Source organism: Euleptes europaea, chromosome 7 (genome assembly GCF_029931775.1).
Source record: "Euleptes europaea isolate rEulEur1 chromosome 7, rEulEur1.hap1, whole genome shotgun sequence".
NCBI classification, from domain to species: Eukaryota; Metazoa; Chordata; class Lepidosauria; order Squamata; family Sphaerodactylidae; genus Euleptes; species Euleptes europaea.
The window spans coordinates 44,527,814-44,547,593 of record NC_079318.1 but is presented as its reverse complement, the minus strand read 5'-3'; the positions used below and the strand labels follow the sequence as shown (position 1 = coordinate 44,547,593).

General features: G+C 41.4%; 1 protein-coding gene across 1 annotated transcript in view; it reads left to right on the top strand.

The window, feature by feature from the left end:
* The window catches only part of XDH (xanthine dehydrogenase), a 65,908-nt gene that overhangs the window by 13,318 nt on the left and 32,810 nt on the right, over positions 1 to 19,780 (top strand). Inside the window, exons 3-13 of the mRNA XM_056852355.1 lie at positions 3,239 to 3,335; positions 5,040 to 5,148; positions 6,096 to 6,222; positions 7,846 to 7,907; positions 9,169 to 9,237; positions 10,286 to 10,351; positions 10,702 to 10,788; positions 11,948 to 12,089; positions 15,656 to 15,748; positions 17,780 to 17,931; positions 18,085 to 18,178. Coding sequence (XP_056708333.1) covers positions 3,239 to 3,335; positions 5,040 to 5,148; positions 6,096 to 6,222; positions 7,846 to 7,907; positions 9,169 to 9,237; positions 10,286 to 10,351; positions 10,702 to 10,788; positions 11,948 to 12,089; positions 15,656 to 15,748; positions 17,780 to 17,931; positions 18,085 to 18,178 — 1,098 coding nt within the window. The remainder of the gene's footprint in view (positions 1 to 3,238; positions 3,336 to 5,039; positions 5,149 to 6,095; positions 6,223 to 7,845; positions 7,908 to 9,168; positions 9,238 to 10,285; positions 10,352 to 10,701; positions 10,789 to 11,947; positions 12,090 to 15,655; positions 15,749 to 17,779; positions 17,932 to 18,084; positions 18,179 to 19,780) is intronic.

The following is a 19,780-nucleotide window of genomic DNA, read 5'->3' as shown; positions in this document are numbered from 1 at the left end:
CAAATTTGATTAAAGTACTCAAATTCTGGAAGTCTTTGATCCAGCACCCTCAAACCCTCATGCTATTGTTTGTGAGTGTGAACTGGATACATGCAGACACTCCCTAGCAAACTTTTTTTTTTACAAGGATGGATTGGATCCTCTAGTCAAAAGCTTCTTAAACTGATTTATTATCAGTAAATGTTTGATTTGTATACCTATTTTATATACTTCTATACCCGGGATCACGTAAAACTTTCTCAGGCAAAAAGGGGTCGCGAGTGGAAAAAGTTTAAGAAGCCCTGCTCTAGTCAGTGCACTAGAAACAATGGAGGAACTAGATTAGGCCTCTGATGTGTGGCAACATAATCTCGGTCTAGGGGTGCCCGTCTCAAGGTGGTGCCAGGAGATCTCTCAGAATTACAACTGGTCTCCAGGTTACAGAGATAAGTTTCCCTGGAGAAAATGGCTGCTTTGGAAGGTGGACTCACTGGCATTATACCCCACTGAGGCCCCTCCCCTCCCTAAACCCCACCCTGCCCAGGCTTCACCCCCCTAAATCTCCAGTAATTTTCCAATCCAGAGCTGGGAACTGTCTGAGTCCCAAATTGAGTGGAATATGAACTAAGAATAGATACTAACAGACAGATCCTTTCAGTTGATTGCGGTTGGAACACTGTGGTTCATGTTCCAAAGGCTGGGCAGAGAGGAATTTTATCATTACCAAAGGGTATGCTTTGTAGTGGCCGAAATGAGCTGCATAGCACATTTGTTTCTAGCTAGCTGGTTAGTGTTGATGTTGTTTCCCTGATTTTAATGTTAGTTTCAGTGGCCAAAAAATTAGAAATATCTAGGGGTTCACTTACGGGACTCCTGCCATGGTGCCATTTTGCGTCCTCCCTGCTACATTTGTTTTACCTGACATTGTGGCTCCCCTTCACTCTCATGTCACAGTAACTCTACCATGGAGTCCAAGTAGGGTTGCCAACCTCCAGGTACTAGCTGTAGATCTCCTGCTATTACATCTGATCTCCAGCCAATAGTGATCAGTTCATAGGGTTGCCAGTTCCCAGTTGAGAAATACCTGGAGATTTTGGGGGTGGAGCCTGAGGAGGGTGGGGTTCGGAAGGAGGAGGGACTTTGACACCATAGAGTCCAATTGCCAAAGTGGCCATTTTCTCCAGGTGAACTGATCTCTATCGCCTGGCGATCAGTTGTAATAGCAGGAGATCTCCAGCCACCACCTGGAGGTTAGAAAACAGTACAGGATGATATATATACACAAAGTGCAAATTTTATAAGCTACTGAGATGAAACAAGGACCATATACATGACACATACAAAGCACAAATATATACAATATGTACAATCTGCATAAAGCATAAATGATTCCAAAGGTCTCAACAGAGTACCAGGTGAGTATTAGTATTGTAATCTTTGTGTATAAAGTCCATATAAAGCCACAATCATCATTGGATACGGCCGTATGATTGTGGCTTTATATGGACATTATACACAAAGATTACAATACTAATACTTACCTGGTACTCTGTTGAGAGTTTGGAATCATTTCTGCTTTATGCAGATTGTACATATTGTATATATTTGTGCTTTGTATGTGTCATGTATATGGTCCTTGTTTCATCTCAGTAGCTTATAAAATTTGCACTTTGTGTATATATATCATCCTGTACTGTTTTCCTAACCTCGTGGTATTAGTACAGAGGTGCCTTTTTTCTCCCCACCACCTGGAGGTTGGCAACCCTATCTGTTCACCTGGAGAAAATGGCCGCGTTGCCAATTGGACTCTGTGGCATTGAAGTCCCTCCCCTCCCCAAACCCCGCCTTCCTCAGGCTCTAACCCAAAGATCTCCTGCTGAAGGCGAAGAGGGACCTGGCAACCCTAAGTCCAAGCCTTTTCCCTGTTGCTGCTAAGTAGAAGTCACTCAGCTGTGGTGGCCAGTTAATGCTTCCAGCCCTTACTCCTGTACACACACTTCCATTAAGCGTTTTGGGTGTAGTGGCTAACCATGCAGATCCAGCCCTTTTAGTTATGTCACCACAAAGTGGGGAAAACACATATATATTGATATGGAGGAAAATATCTGGATCCACATAGCAAGCTACTGCTCATGATCAGCTTAGTCATGCGCGAGGTTTTATGTGGGGGACCAGGCTTAAGGATCTCATCTTGGTAATGAAACTTTCCTCCAATCTTTTGGCACTGACAAAGATTTTATAAACGATTTAATACATGAACAAACAGAAAGAAGAACAAAGAAAAGAAACCCTGAACAGGGGGATCAAATTGCTGACATTTCAGCTACAGAGTAGTATCTATTTGGGCAGACCCAGCTGTTCTTGTTTAGTTCTTGTTTAGTTTAAACCTGATAGGACCTTTTAGAATGAGGTCCATAATTATGGGAATCCCTCCATCAAAGTCAGTTTCCTTTCTCGAAAAAAGCTGCCCTGTCTAGCTTCAGATACAGCACATGACTGTATGGTGCTAATTGGATTTCACAATCCAAGAATAATTTTTCCTCAGAATAAAAAAACAGTCATTGACTTCTGTGTTGCAAAATTGCTGCCAGTGCCTTCCCCATATTATCCCCTTAGTCATGCGTAATTGTTAACATCAAATAAATATAGTTTATGCTTTAAAATCAATTCAGCATATCTTTTTCTCCAACTGATCCCCTTCACTAGATACAGCAATTCTGGATATTTTTTTTGTGTACTTTGTATCTTTGGTGTATTGTATTCAACAAATAGGGTTGTCAACCTCTAGGTGGTGGCTAGAGATCTCCTGCTATTACAACTGATCTCCAGCCGATAGTGATCAGTTCACCCGGAGAAAATGGCAGCATTGGCAATTGGACTCTATGGCACTAAAGTCCCTCCCCTCTCTAAGCCCTGCCCTCCTCAGGCTCTGCCCCCAAAATCTCCAGGTATTTCCCAACCTGGAGCTGGCAACCCTATCAACAAATGATAACGCTTGCATACTTAAAAATATATATCAAATAATCACTAACATTTAGCCTCTAGGTTTCTCACAGAAATGGCTTGTGGGGGTACCAGGAAAAGCTAGGCTGCAATATTGCTTTTGTTATGAGCTCAAGAAAGTATATGAGAGACAGCTCAGAATTTCCGCTGGTAATTCCAAACTAAGCTTGATCCTGTTGTAAGGATTAAAGGCTATAGAGACATTTCAAGCTATTTTGCTTTGTTGTTATATTTTTCTTAACCTACGTTCTGTTAGTGGGTTTATGTGGAACCAAACTGGGCTGCGGAGAAGGCGGCTGTGGTGCCTGCACTGTTATGATTTCCAAATTTGACTGTTCCCAAAAGAAAATCATGTATCCTTTTAAACGTGTTGAGATGGAAGAACAGGCCTACGATCAAGGCATCCTCAGAGCAGATACATAAACGGGAAATGTCATTGCTTAAAATCTATTCCTCCTGGGATTGCCAATCTCCAAGTGGGGCCAAGAGATGTTACATGATTACAACTCATCTCCAGACTCCAGAGATTGGTTCCCCTGGAGGAAATGGCTTATTTGAGAGGGGCATTATACCCTGATGGGATCTCTCCCTTCCCCAAACTCTGCCCTCCCTAGACTCCACCCTCAAATTTTCAGGAATATCAGAACCTGCAGTTGGCAACCCAATAGGATATGTGGATAGGATTTTAAAAAAGAAAAAGAAAACAGCATTTCCTTCAAGTACATTGCACAACAGTGGACTGATGATAACTTTTATGTTGTGTCTGGGCTATCACTGGTAACAGGATGTTGCTCTGTGCAAACATTTGGCTTTACAGAAATGGCAGAACACATGATTCTATTACAAGATTTTCCATTTACAATGCATTCTATTATTTTGTCTCAACCAAGACAAACTCTGTTCTGCTGCTATCTTAATATGTTAGCTAAAGCATCTGTTAAAAATGTTACTTTGATTCATTGCATTTGTTTAGCTTTATTGTATTTTTAAACATGGCAGACTGTTAATGTCATAGTGTGTGTGTGTAAAGTGCCGTCAAGTCGCAGCCGACTTATGGCAACCCCTTTTTGGGGTTTTCATAGCAAGAGACTAACAGAGTTGGTTTGCCGGTGCCTTCCTCTGCACAGCAACCCTGGTATTCCTTGGTGGTCTCCCATCCAAATACTAACCAGGGCTGACCCTGCTTAGCTTTTGAGATCTGACGAGATCAGGCTAGCTTGAGCCATCTAGGTCAGGGCATTGCCATAGTAAGATCAGTAAAATCCAAATTATTGGCATTGAATATTTTGAGTGATTATCGATAGTGCCTCTCTCTTTCTCAGTCTTCCACCAGTCCATCTTCTATCAATTTCTTTCTCTTATTTTTCCTTTCACAGTAGCAAGAATTTAAATTTTAGAAATTTAAAAATTGCTCTGGGATTGTTAATTCAAAAAAATTTAGCTAGTTTTTTTTTTCAGAATTCTGGCTGTAGCCATTTACAATATATTTTTTTTCATTTGGAAGAATAGCTAGGCTATTTATTCATGTTTCCTGTGGCTATATATCGCTGCCCTGATCCAGAAACAGAGATGTGTATGTGTGTGGGTGCAAAGTCGCATGCATATTTGTGTCAAAGGAGGCTTCTGAGTACTGATAGTCTTCTTAGATCTTCTTAAGAAACTGTATGACTGTGAATAATTATCTGAGTCCCATCTGTATGCACATCAATATTTAAAGCACCCAAATGAAATCTGCATCTGCTACAGATGGGTGGAGATCCAGGTGTCACTTTTCCATCTGTCTCCCTATGCAGATGGCACAATGCATAGCCCATCCAATGTCTTGGACTATCTGTGTACAATACCTTGTAGCACATGGTTATACCTGGGCTGGAGCCATGGAATGGATTTTTTTTTACCACTCACATTTTATTACAGTGTTTACAACAATATCTTTTTCCTGTCCAATGCTGTCTGAGCAGTTTCCAGTACAAGGGTAACAAGATTTAATTGGCCTTGTTTGGAAATACCAGCAAAGATTATACAAAGTAAAAAATATCCTTGACTGATGGATCTAGACACTATTCTGCCAATGCTTGTTTGTTCCCTATATGTGCCCTTCACCATGTAGCAGTAACTACTGTTGAAGGCATTGGAAGCACAAAGACAAGGTTACACCCAGTACAGGTAAGCTGTAGCATTGTAACTACCTTTTAATGAAGCATCTGGCCTCTGGTATTATCTTTCTGTTTTATCCATGGTGTGTTACATTTCTGGATCTTACTGATCCATTTGTGGCAAGCATGGCCTGATTTCATTGGCCATTTTGCAATAAATGCTGGCATTGTATGAATGTAAAAAAAAACTGGTTAAATGAGAGAAGACAAGTAGAGCTCTTCAAGGTTAAGTCTTGGGACTTATTCGATTGAATATTTTAATAAGAACATAAGAGTAGCCAACGGGCCATCTAACTGAGCATCCTGTTTCAAACAGTGGCCAGTCAGATGTCACTGGGAAGCTCACAAACAGGGCCCATAACCCTCCTCTGCTGACTGCTCCCCAGCATCTGACATCTGTCCAACCCCTTTTTATAGACATCTAAGCTAGTAACCATCACTATGGCCCCTTTCAGATTACCATTCTAAACCGAACGTCATCAGTTGTTTCCAACCAAAGCAATACAGAGATGGGCATTCATACAGCTCATTTCAATCCATCTATGACCCATCTATGACCCATCTCTAAAGTGGTCTGGCCAGTTGAAACAGCACCACTATTGTTTTCCCACCTTTTTTGGCGGTGTGTTCTTTTCCGGCTACAGCAACAGGTATGTCAATGGTGCAGCTATGGTGATATATAGTGATATGTGTGTGTGTGTGTGTGTGTCACTATAGTATTTAATGCTATAGCACAAATCTTAGAATGTTTTTAAAAAGCCAAAAAAGAAAGATGGATTTTCAGTTGTCTCATCTGGGTTCACCCTTAGATTTGTTTGTACTTTGTTCTATAGGAATTCTTTGTCTCTACCTATTCTATTGGGGGAAGATCATCCAATGAAGCAAACACTATGGGAATAGTACCTCACTTAGGGAATCACTAATCAGGCTAAAAAAAATTGATTATCTCTTTCTCAGGAAAGAATAGCAAAAACTCATGGATCCCAGTGTGGTTTCTGCACGCCAGGCATTGTAATGTCCATGTACACACTTCTTCGTAATCAATCTGAACCCAAAATGGAAGAGATTGAAGATGCATTTCAAGGTACAGATTTTTCTTACCTTATTAACCTGCACCTTTTCTGGCCAATTTTCTAGCCCAGTTTGGTTTATTGTTGGACAGTTACTTTCTGCGGTTATAATTACATTAAAATCCTTACAAATATATGTGACATATGAAAAGCTGAGCTGTGCAATTAAAAATGGTCAGATAAGAATTCTTACTAAATTCCAGGTTCACCCTGGTCAGCATTTGCTCCAAGAGTATTCTATACATTGTTGGGAGAAAAATATTGAAAATTGCCTTTCTCACTTTAGATAAGCAGCAACATGGGGAAAACCAGGCTTTCATTTTTAAGTTGCTGGGACTGGGACCTTTTTATATACACCTCAAAGACTCTCTTGGCACCTGGCATTTGATCATAGTTTTCTCAGACATGAAAGTACACTTTATCCAGCAAACAAAATTATGTGGTTCAATGGTGTTGAGCATTAGGTAGCGAGCTTTGTTTCATTTCAGACAGGCAAGGGTTAATATTGAGGTTAACCAGTTCAAGGTATGATGTAACCTGTAATATGTTAATCTAGCATTTGGTCAGTGAAGAGCATCCATTGGAGACATGCCGCTTGTCACGTACACAAGCAAATCTGCATTTTACTGTGCTTTCCATATACCTTTTGTTTAGTAGAGAAAGCACAATCCTAGTTAACTTTTTGATACCAACCTGGAAGGATGGAGGGACAATTGTACAACTTAGAAATGTCTCGAGTTTAAGCTTAGTGCCTGCCAGAAGCATCTGGCAGTATAGGTAACTGTAGAGATGTAGAAAGAATTTATTTGTTTTACCTCCAGTGAAGCCTATCCCTGATTTAGTGAGTAAAGGTTGTTTGACTAAGACAAAAGGATTTTGTCTATTTTTGTGCGTGTGTGTGACTTACTATATTTTCATTAGGCCATAACCAAACGAGCCAATCCCTCTGAATCGGTAGCAGATACTAAGAAGTAAGGCTCAATTCTAACAAATGGGATTACCATGCGTAGCTGAAGAGATGTGGCAAAACCGGTCTATTCTACCGAGTACTCAATGACTGCCCTTGAGTAAACCTTGGTCTCTTAATTTCAGTTCCCCATCTCATGAATGAAACAAGGGTTGTGCATCCTTTTGTATCCTAGAAGTGTCATATTAAATAATTCATAGCCGTTATTTGAGATTTGACACATGTAGTCAAGGAAATCTGATGAAATCATTAAAACTGCGATACTTACAAAAAGTTCTTAATTTTACTTTGCATTGTAGTTGTTAAAAAAAGACTTCCAGTATTTTTCATCTCACTCTGTGTGAGTGGGAGAGAGAGAGATTATGGCACAGATATTCTTGGTGACAGTTTGAGTTTGAATTAGGACGAAACTAGAAATACATGATTTCACAAGCTTTTCTATTTTATTTTTTCCCTGTAAGAACTCCTGTTTGCCTGTAAAAAGTAGGAGATACATTTGGAAAGGACCATTGGTGGGGAATCACTTGATGACAAATTCCATTCTTTCAACTGGGAGTGGGAGACGTCTTGGTGCTTTTTCAGAATACTTCTTCTGGATACAAATGTTTGGTATTGTCCATATTCTCCTATTATTTGACTCTGAAGTTTGCAACTTGATTTGGCAACACAGGAAATCTCTGCCGCTGCACAGGATACAGGCCCATTCTGGAAGGGTACAGAACATTTGCAAGGGTGAGTGGCTAAACATTGTAGCTTTTCAAAGTTTCTGATGGGGTTAGTTTTTCAAAGTTTCTGATGGGTCCATAACTAATGGCTTATACACCTAGAAGGTTGGAAGAGCAGATATTTTGGAAACTCCTTCCCACCTGTCCTTCCCTTCCTCAACAATCATAAACCAGTCTGAATCTCTGCCACAAAACGATTAACTTTTACAATATTTTCTTTACCATTACTTATAATACCAAAATTCATGGTCTAGTAGTGCCTATCAGGAAGACAGCAGGTCAGCGCCACCCCCCTGACGATGTGGAGATTTCTGCATACTTTAAGGACTCTTTAAATAAAAAAAATGAACAGCCCCCCTCACACATGCACAAAATAAGCTGGATGAAAACTGAGGTGTTTGCCCTCAGAGAGCCAATATGGTGTAGTTATTAGATGCTGGTCTAAGTGTGGGTACTCTTGTCAGACACTATTTCTGAGACTGTTAAACCTTATGGAGTTTTTGTAAGTGAAAAAAAGGAGGAGCAGAGAAACATGTACACCATCCTGAATGCGTCGGGCAATATAAAATAAGACAGAGAAGCTGAAAATTCATTTTAGTCCCTGTTCTAAATCTGTGTGCTTAACAGTCAGTCTGTGCAGCACGGGCCCATTGTGCCTGGAGAACTAAGGGCGGAGGGGGGCGCTGGCTGACACTGTGAGGCACACCTGAGGAGGACTGAGGGCGGACCACATCACAAGAAGGAGAAGGCAAAGGGATGGAGAGGCAAAGGTTGCTGCCATTGGGGTGGGTGTGGCTGGATATGCCCTTAGTGGGGAGAGACTGGTTGGTGGCTGCAGCTGTCCTGTGGGAAGAAAGTATGCCATTGGGCCTCCAGGATTCATGCTGAGAGTGGGGGCCAGTGGGGCAGAGCTTGCCAGTGTGGGGCCACTTGTTGGGAAGGGCCTTAAAAACTGTGGTGTGGCATGTACTGGGTTGATTGGTGGACAAGAACTGGGAGACTACATTTTAAACAGGAGCCTGGTGAAGATGAACAGTGGCTCCAGGAAAAAGGAGCTACTGCAGCCTCAATAATGGTGACTCTTTGGGGCATACTCATCCTCCATGTGGTTGCCTGGTGGGAGTGATAGGGTGGAACCCACATCTTTGCCAAGCTTACTAAGGGTACTCATGCTCCATGTTCCTCAGGAGGAAAGTAAAATGACATATCTCTATAGAAAATGTGCTTTTTTAGGAGAAATTTTTTTTTGAAACTTTTTTTCTGTCTAGGATTGGAAATGCTGTGGGGAAAAAGTTAATGGACTAGGTTGCTGCATGGCTGGAAAGGAAAACATTGTGGTAAGTTTGGATAAATATGTTGTCCTCTAAAAGACTACGTTGGATCCAAAGGTTTTATACTGCTAATAGTGGAGTCTTCCTCTGACTCAAGGAATGTTCTGTTGGTGCAAGAAGCTTCCACCAGGGGAAGATGGATCTTCTGCTAGATCGAGGATCCTTGAACTGGTGAAATGCTTGTTGCCCTGGAGGAAGGCAACAGCCTGAACCATCAGTGGAATGGAAGCATCCCGCCGCACATCCTCCATAAATATTTCCCAGATAATTACATTTTCTTAATAATTTCATTCTGAGACATTTAGAGTATGTCAGCACTGCAAACCTTATACTAGTTTAAGCATCATGACTTCCTGAAGCGAATCATGGGAACTGGAGTTTATGTTGCTAAGAATTCTTTGGTCTGTAGCCTCTTCACAACTATGGTTCTCAGGATTTCCTTGGAGAGAAAAAAATGACTGTTTAAGAGTCCAAGGAGATGAGGCAGGATAAAAATGTTTTAAATAAATAAATTAAATAGATTTACATAAATAAAATAAATAAAGCTTCTAGTCAGGCATCCTGGGCAAATGTTGAAAAGGGCAAGAGTCCAGTAGCACCTTAAAGACTAACAAAAAATTTTTCTGGTAGGGTATGAGCTTTCGTGAGCCACAGCTCACTTCTTCAGATAAGATAAGAAAGCTCATACCCTACCAGAAAATATTTTTGTTAGTCTTTAAGGTGCTACTGGACTCTTGCCCTTTTCTACTACTGCAGACAGACTAACACGGCTACCCACTGTGAATGATCTTCATGGGCAAATGTTGTACAGTATATACTGTCTATTTTAAAGAAAGTTTTATACGTGATCTCATAGTTAACCAAACAATATAAAAGTCTAGAAAAAGGACACCACGGATCTTTCCCAGCCCCAAAGGGTTGATGAATCTTATTTAAGTTTTTTTTTTTACTGTCTATGAAAGATGCAGCAAGAATAACAACTGTTATTTTTTCTTTAAATAGGGGAAATGGTTCCATTTCATGACAGTATTTCTCTTTCATCCTCTCCCCCCAGGGTCAGGGGTGCTGTGAAAGAAAAATCAATGGTCCAGACTGCAGCATGAATGCAAAAGACAATACTGTAAGTTTTCAAAACTGTTGGTATTTTCTCTCTCTCAGCTTATTCCTTGTTAGTATTTTATTTATGTATTTATTTATTTTTATCAGGATCCTCAAGGCAGCGATCGTTATAACATTAAAACATTCAAGCAATTAAAACATCATTTAAAATTATAAAGCAATTCAATACAAAAACTCATAAACATACAACACCAGGACCAGGGAGAAGGCCAATAACCATAGTTGGGGGTTTGCCAAATGAAATTAAAAAACCCCCAAAAATCTTCACTCTGAAAAGTCTACAGCAGATCAAGCCTTGATCTTAATTTTGAAGCAAAGCATAAGATTAGATGTGCTATATGTCTTCTTTAGGCAATGATAACTTCAACTCTCTTCAACATTGATGAGTTCCAGCCTCTAGACCCTACACAAGAGCCTATATTCCCACCAGAGTTGTTGGTAGGTACAATTTTTCCTAACAATGTTCTGGAGTTATTTCTCCCCTAGGGAAGATTCTAGTGTCCTTACTAACTTCTGCATCTAGACTGAGGACATGTTTAAATGTAACCAATACTGTGGCAATAGGCTTCGTTCTCTGATTTGTTCACACATTTGAGTGATAAAATAGATGACGTCACATCTCGACATTTACTAGGCAGACTTCGTTTACGGGGTGGTTTGCCAGTGCCTTCCCCAGTCATCTTCCCTTTACCCCCAGCAAGCTGGGTACTCATTTTACTGACCTCAGAAGAATGGAAGGCTGAGTCAACCTTGAGCCGGCTACCTGAAACCAACTTCCGTTGGGATCGAACTCAGGTTGTGAGCACAGCTTGGGCAGCAGTACTGCAGTTTACCACTCTGCTCCACGGGACTCTTAATAGCTTGAGTGGACTGTATTTCATCCCCTCATCATTTTATTTAGTAAAAAATGTATTTTAATGAAAAATCAAATGAAAAAAATCTATTGATTTTTGATGCGTATGCATCAAAACCAAAGAATAATCAGTCCCCTTAATGCAGAAGACGCTGAATGCAAGGTGGCATAGGTTAGTGGAGACAGTTTAAATATTTTGTATCCCTTTGGGGTTAGGTATGAGTGAAACCACAAATTGTAGGAGGGATGTCACTATGATTTTGCAAGAATATTTTGCCACAAGAATATAGAAGTGCAACGTCACCTTGTCTTTATTTTTAAATATTTTTTCTGCTGATGAGCGATCATAGGGGTGTACGTATAATATATTTTAGAGGGATTTTTCCATCTCATGGCCTATGGGCTTGACAAAAAATTGAAAGTTTTGGCATAGCAAGAATGAACCACAGCCCAGATCCCTTGCTCTGGGTCAGTATTTCACTGGTGGTGGTGTAAAGCACCATCAAGTTGCAGCCGATTTATCGTGATCCCTTTAGGGTTTTCAAGGCAAGAGACATTCGGAGGTGGTTTGCCATTGTCTGCCTCTGTGCAGCAACCCAGGACTTCCTTGATGGTTTCCCATCCCAGTACTAACCAATGCCAACCCTTCTTTCTTCCAAAATCAGATGAGATTGGGCTAGTTGGGACAATCCTGGTCAGGGCAGTTGTTCATGAGTGAAGCTAAACCCAATGCTGTTTTCACAGATTCACAAAAACAAACCTCAGAAACAGCTGTGTTTCAAGGGTGAGCGGGTGATGTGGTTTCAGCCCTCAACACTGAAGGAACTGGTGACCCTCAAAGCTGAGTATCCCAATGCCAAGCTCGTGGTAGGGAATACTGAAGTGGGTAAGAGCAAGAATGGAATTCCTGTTTGGCTTTTCTTTCTTTTCCTTTTTTTTTCATTTTTAAGGGATACAGAAAAAGGAAAGGGAAAAGGATGTATAAGGAAAGATATGTGGAGAAAATTTAACAATTCCTTCTATTTCATGACCGTGCCCATGACCGTGACTGTGCCCAGGATAGCCACCCTGCCCGTTCTTTCCCCCAATAGAGTCTCTTATAAACTCCTAATACTTCATTCGATTCTAGACATAACCAATCATCTTCATGCTTTACTTAGAAGCTGTTGTATTACGTAGTCTTCAACTAGTACCAATATCGATATTTCCTTTTTATAAAACCCAACCCGATATAAATATAGTAGTCAAATCAATTTTGGGTAACTCTTCTACTCTTATATACCACTAACGACATCACTTATAGCATTAACATATTTTATTATGTGTATCTATCAAAAAACGGTTGCCATCTCTGCTTATAGTCATCAAACGGTTTTCTTCGAAGCAAGTTTGTTAGCCTTGACATGCTTGCATACTCATGCATTTTTGTAGTCCATTCTGATATCTCCGGTACCTTCTTAACTTTCCAGTACATCACAAACAAAATTCTGAGGGTCGGCGGGCAGCCAGGTGGATTGGTGGGGGTTTGCCTGCCACCACCTGGCACTTCAACACCAAACATATATTTACAATGAAGCATTACATCATGCAAGAATCAAAAGAATACAGTCATGCTCGACTTAAACAATAACAATAAGCCACAAAAGAACTAGCTTTCAAATGGGGCGGGACCTTCCCGTCCAGAAAGTCTCAGCATGTCCAAAAAACAGAAGTCCGTAAAGATTCAAACGAAGGTTACAAACGGTGAACACGAAGTGCAAGGAAAGAAGGAAGGAGGAGAAAGTGTGGCTAGTCGCTGTTGCACGTTTCAAAAGGCTTTCTTCAGCTCCAATAGAACAAAGAAACCTCAGCTTTTTAATCCATTTGGTAGTAAGCCGGTTGTCAATGAGACCGTCAGCTGTGAAATGTACAAGGCATTGTATTGTCACACGCATAAATACATACAACAATAAAGCATGTATGGACCCAATTTAAGAAAAGCAAACTTACCAAATGCGTCTTAATGAAACTCAATAGCGCATTATCAAAGAAGTCAGCGGTGAGAAGCCAACAGGAAGAAGGTTTATATATGGCAACCAATCCGCATGCGCTGACTTCTTAGATAATGCGCTATTGAGTTTCATTAAGACGCATTTGGTAAGTTTGCTTTTCCTAAATTGGGTCCATACATGCTTTATTGTTGTATGTATTTATGTTTGTGACAATACAATGCCTTGCACATTTCACAGCTGACTGTCTCATTGACAACCGGCTTACTACCAAATGGATTAAAAAGCTGAGGTTGCTTTGTTCTATTGGAGCTGAAGAAAGCCTTTTGAAACGTGCACCAGCGACTAGCCACACGTTCTCCTCCTTCCTTCTTTCCTTGCACTTCGTGTTCACCGTTTGTAACCTTTGTTTGAATCTTTATGGACTTCCGTTTTTTGGACCTGCTGAGACTTTCTGGACGGGAAGGTCCCGCCCCATTTGAAAGCTAGTTCTTTTGTGGCTTATTGTTATTGTTTAAGTCAAGCATGACAGTATTCTTTTGATTCTTGCATGATGTAATGCTTCATTGTAAATATATGTTTGGTGTTGAATTTCCAGTTTGGTTTATATTTTGAGCCTTTCGTGCCGCCCATTTCTGTAACGACGTTAAAAACGGCACAGGTGATTGTATTATTGTACCACCTGGCACTTGGCAACCCTAGTGTTTATGTGGCTGTGGGGTGTGTGTGGTGGGGTGAAATGAACCAAAAATGTGGCTGCATATAACTCTGGTGTGAGATGATTTTTTTTCATGAGGCCATCTGCAGCCTGCTTTAAATGTGATAGTGGCTGAGGCAAAAGCACTCTGTCATGGGCCTTTGAACTTTGACCATCATCTCATTTAAACTGGGCTCTTATCTATGCAAAACAGCCAGTGTCATGTTTAAGGCAGGCCTGAGTGCCTGAGGATGGTATGAGAAACGAGATCATGGTGTCCCCACCTACTGGGGTCATGGTGAAAAGATCGTAATAATGCACCTCCTGAGTCAGGTATTGTTTCCAGTACATGACAGATTTGGATTTTCCTTCCAGGCCTTAGATGCTACACAGTTTGAGTGAGTGCAAACCATGCACTCACAAGAGGCCACAGTTAGAACAGAATATGGAGAAACGGAATGGTTTCCAATTGGCAAAGGTGTAAGACAAGGATGTATTTTATCTCCCTATCTCTTCAATCTATATGCAGAACATATAATTAGGAAAGCTGGATTAGATTTAGATGAAGGTGGATTGAAAATTGGAAGGAAGAACATTGATAATTTGAGATATGCCGATGACACTACATTATTGGCAGAAAATAGTGAAGATTTGAAATGACTACTGCTGAAAGTTAAAAGAGAAAGTGCCAAAGCAGGACTACAGCTGAACATCAAGAAAACAAAAGTAATGACTACAGGAGAATTACACAACTTTAAGGTTGACAGTGAGGAAATAGAAATTGTTCAACACTTTCTATTCCTTGGCTCCACCATCAACCAAAAGGGAGACTGCAGCCAAGAAATCAGAAGGAGATTGAGACTGGGAAGGGCAGCCATGAAGGAGCTAGAAAAGATTTTGAAGTGTAAGGATGTGTCACTGGCCACCAAATACTGCCATCGTATTTCCTATAACTATGTATGGGTGTGAAAGCTGGACAGTGAAAATAGATTCCTTTGAAATGTGGTGTTGGAGGAGAGTGTTACGGATACCATGGACTGCCAAAAAAACAAATCAGTGGGTTATAGATCAAATCAAGCCTGAACTGACCCTAGAAGCTAAAATGACTAAACTGAGGCTTTCGTATTTTGGTCACATCATGAGATGACAAGAGTCACTGGAAAAGACAGTCATGCTAGGAAAAGTTGAGGGCAGCAGGAAAAGAGGAAGAACCAACAAGAGATGGACTGACTCAATAAAGCAAGCCACAGCCCTCAATTTGCAAGATCTGAGCAAGGCTGTCAAAGATAGGACATTTTGGAGGACATTGATTCATAGGGTCGCCATGAGTCGGAAGCGACTTGACGGCACTTAACACACACACAAACCATGCATGTTGCAAGTGAAGGGTATGTAGTAGCCAAACCAATTAGATTTTCTGAAAACCTTCCCATCTGGTATTTATTTATCACAAGAGTATATTCCCCAATGTAAAGACACACTACTAAAATGCAGTAATACCCACTAGAAACAAGTGTCATCATGTATTTAGGAAATATTTGTGGAGATTGATGAATGAGAGGGAAAATCTCATTGGTCTTTGACTTAAAATTTCATTATCAGCCCATGCAAATTCTGTCACTGGTCAACATCAGAGAGAGCCACATTCGTCACTTCAGGAGACATGGGACTGTTGCATAAATAGTCTTGTTTTTCTGTTGGGAAACCTGCAAGTTGTGGCTGACTGCCATGTATGTATTGACCTCATTGGATTTTTGTTTCCTTAAGGTATTGAAATGAGGTTAAAGAACATGCTGTACCCAGTGATAATAGCACCAACTTGGATACCAGAAATGAACTCTATTCAGCACACAGAGGAAGGTAAGTAACAACGTATTTATTGCCTAAAGGGATTGGGAACGAGTTCTAGGAATCTGCAAGCATTTCGAAAGATTACAAAGATGTTGATATGATAGACTGATCCTCTTGTGTCTGTTTTTCCTGCGGCCATAATGTTTTGATTGTATCTATTTTAGCAATTTAAAACAAAATGTACAGTAGAAGTTATGTAAGTTTAGTGAGTAAGAACTAATTAAAAACTTCTTTGTTATGAATTAGAACTTTTCCTCCCATGTTATTGTGTTTGTTGTACTAAATTTTATAATATGGAAAACTGAAGTTGGGATCCATTTTGCATATGCCACACTTTCAGAAATGCACATGACCACATTAGTAGGGTTGCCAACCTCCAGGTACCAGCTGGAGATCTCCTGCTATTACTACTGATCACCAGCCTATAGAGAACAGTTCACCTGGAGAAAAATGGCCACTTTGGCAATTGGACTCTATGGCATTGAAGTCCCTCCCCTCCTTAAACCCTGTCCTCCTCAGGCTCTGCCCCAAAAATCTCTGGGTATTTCCCAACCCGGAGCTGTCAACTCTATACATTGGAAGTCATGTGACAACACAGATGATGACATTCCAGGGCATACCAAAGCTGCACGTAAAGCTTACGTTGTTCACAGGGCAGCCAGATGCCTGAAGAGATGCCCATGCTAGGTTGTACCTCAGGACACCAATCTCCAGGTGGGGCCTGGAGGTCTCCTGGAATTAAAACTGATCTCCAGATACACAGACCAGTTGGAGAAAATGTCTGCTTTGGGGGGTGGACTCTATGGCATTACCTGGGGGAGATATCTCCCCTCTCCAAACAGGCTATCCAGGCTCTCCCCCAAAAAAATATTCAGGAATTTCCCAACCTGGAGTTGGCAACTCTAGATGCAACTGGCAGACCATTCTACCCCAAACAAATGTTGAGCTGATGTTGAGGTGAGTCCTCTGCTTGCTGCCATAGGCTACTGAGGGAAGGGCCTCAGCTACTCAGGCTTCTACTTCCAGATGATGCCAGCCTCCAGGTGGGACCTGGGTAGGACTGTTGATTCAGTTCATCCAGAACCGAAAAACAACCAAATTTCCCCCGATTCGGCTGTTTTTCAGTTTGGACGAACCGAACTCAAAAAAGGCGGGAAACGGGGGAGCCGAATTCGCCGACTTCGGGGGTTCGGTGAATAAATTCGGCAGATTCGGCCGCCGTCCCCCTGCACCTTCACGGGGCTTCCATGAAGGCGCGGGGGGGGGGGGCCTTTAAACAGGTCTGCGCCTCCCGGCGGGGAGGCACAGATCTGTTCCACCCCCCTTTAAAAAGATCTGCGCCTCCGATCTGTTTAAAGGGCCCCAGGAAGAGGGGGGATGGGTTGTCAAGCCCCTCTGCTCTGCCTGTGCAGGCAGAGGGGTTTAAAGACCCCCCCTCTTCCCGGGAGTCCCGGGAAGAGGGGGGAAGGGTTGACAAGCCCCTCTGCTCTGCCTGTGCAGGTAGAGCAGAGGGGTTTAAAGACCCCCCCTCTTCCCGGGAGTCCCGGGAAGAGGGGGGATGGGTTGACAACCCCCTCTGCTCTCTTGCCTTTCTAGACATAGTACACATAAGATAAATACATACACCATCTTGTTGAGTGCATTCAGCAAACAGTACAAGCCACCTCCATGCAGTTCTTATACACAGCCATACATCACAAAGGGATTCAGTCTCTTTCGGAGAGGTCTTAGTGGATGTGTATATGTGCTATACCTGCTTGTGCATGACAAGAAGTAAAAATGGCAGAGCTTTGGCGTTTCTCAGTATGGCAACTGCCCAAGAAGTAAAATTTTGGCATATTGACAGCTTTGCTATCTTCACTAACTATGGTCCCCGATGCCCCAGAATTAGGAGACCTCCCCCATGAAATATATTAGATGAAGGAAATAAAACCCTGACTCTTTTAACAGTCACCAGGAAAAAAAAATCTCACAATGCCAGTGCCTATTTCATACATTATACGGCTATTGGTCCAATCCACCTGGTCTTTGCTCTTTCAGGAATCAACTTTGGTGCCTCCTGCACTCTGAGCCACGTGGAAGAGGTTCTACGGAAGGCTGTGGCCCATCTTCCCTCTTACAAAACAGAGGTGTTCCAGGCTGTCCTAGAACAACTGAGATGGTTTGCAGGTCCTCAAATCAGAAACGTTGCTGTAAGTCAGCGTTTCTCGACCTTTTTACACTTGCGGAACCCTTGAAATGATATTCATGTCTCAGGGAACCTCTACATATGATTTACATATGATTAGCCTATTCATCACTGTTTCTTGATTTCTAATTTGTGCGTGTTGTATCTTGGACTCCAGGCTCTTGGGGGAAATATAATGACGGCAAGTCCAATATCTGACCTAAATCCTGTGTTTATGGCAAGCGGAAGTAGGCTGACTTTGGTGTCAAATGGTAAGCCACTCTAAACTTTGGCGCATGTTGTGTCATGGTCAGTAATTCCTTTGGCTTCCTTACTTAAGGCAAAAAGCCTTTGATGGTAGCAGCAGTTTCAAAAAGGCAGCCGTGCTAGTTTGTAGCAGCAGAACAAAATTCGAGTCCAGTTGCACTTTAAAGACTTAACAAATTTCCCCAGGGTATCAGCTTTGGTGAGTCAAAGCTCAGATGGTAGCAGCAGGAGCAGTTTGTGCTTTAGGATGAATATGAGAGAACCATAGCTTGTGTTGTTTACAGCACCTTTAGCAAATAATGTTGCTGTTGGTTTTGCTGGAGAGCCCTGTAATCTCCACATTGTAGGGTCCTTGTGCTGAAAAGGGTGGGCTTCCAAAACTTCCTTTCGAAATTCTCCTTTGCAAATTCTGATGGAAAACATTGTCCAGGTCATGGGTTGGATCCAACCAGCTCTCCCACTAGTGAAAAAGGGTGTGTCCCTATTTACCACGAAAAGAACCTATGGTGGGAATCATGGGGCTGACATAGTTAAAATGGCATATACAAATAGGCTGAGTAAAGAAGGAACTTAGGTGAGCTGCAGTGAACAAGCTGATAGGATCCAACCTGGGATAAGCACACTTGGATAGTCTTGATAAAGATTCTTAGGATTTTTTCTATTTTTGTTTGATGCTGATATTTCAATATTTGATTTCTGACAGTAAGAAGCTTTATGGCATAGTGGTTACAGGGTCAGACGTGGGTTGGAGAAACCGAGGTTCAAAATCTCTGCTTGCTCTGAAATGCATTGGGTAATCTTAGGCCGGTGGTTCTCTGTCAGCCTAACCTACCTCACAGGATTGTTGTGAGGATAACGGCAGAAGCATTATGTACTGAGCTCCTTGGAGATAGGCCAGGATAAAGATGTACTAAATAAATAATTTAATATTTTGCAGTAATTGAAATTTATTTAGTTATTCACGTTATATATAGTCTGCCTTTAACACTTGGGCTCAAGTTGGATTACACAGAGTGAGTCAATACAATCAACCGATGGGACATTCAATAAACAATGCAATAGGATTAGGGTTGCAGAACAACCAGAAATCTAAAAACAGAAATGAAGCCAATCATAAGTATTGACATGACACATTAAATGATGCAAAATTCCATAGTAGGATCCTAGTTTCAGCAAGCTGTACACAGTAATAATTTTTCTAATAATAATTTAATAATTTTTCTAAGTAACTTTGTGAATTATTTCGTACAGTGCAAGTCTATTGCCTTCATAGAAAAGCCCTCTTGAATAATCCAGTTTGCATAGTTTTGCATAGATTCCAGCCAATGGGAAATATCTCCCTTTGCAGAAGGAAACGGTCGCATCCAACTTATTTATCCCAAATAATATATACCACCCAGAATTTAAAACAAAAACAAAAAACATTTAGGAGACTTCATTCCATTTTATTTTAGTTGTAGTATAGTTGCAATTGAGAGCCGGCAGGGTGCAGTTGTTAAGGTGTCAAACTAGGACTTGGGAAACCCAGGTTCAAATCCCCACTCGCGCCATGGCAGCGTGCAGGGTAACCTTGGGCCAGTCACACACTCTCAGCCCTGACCCTGGCT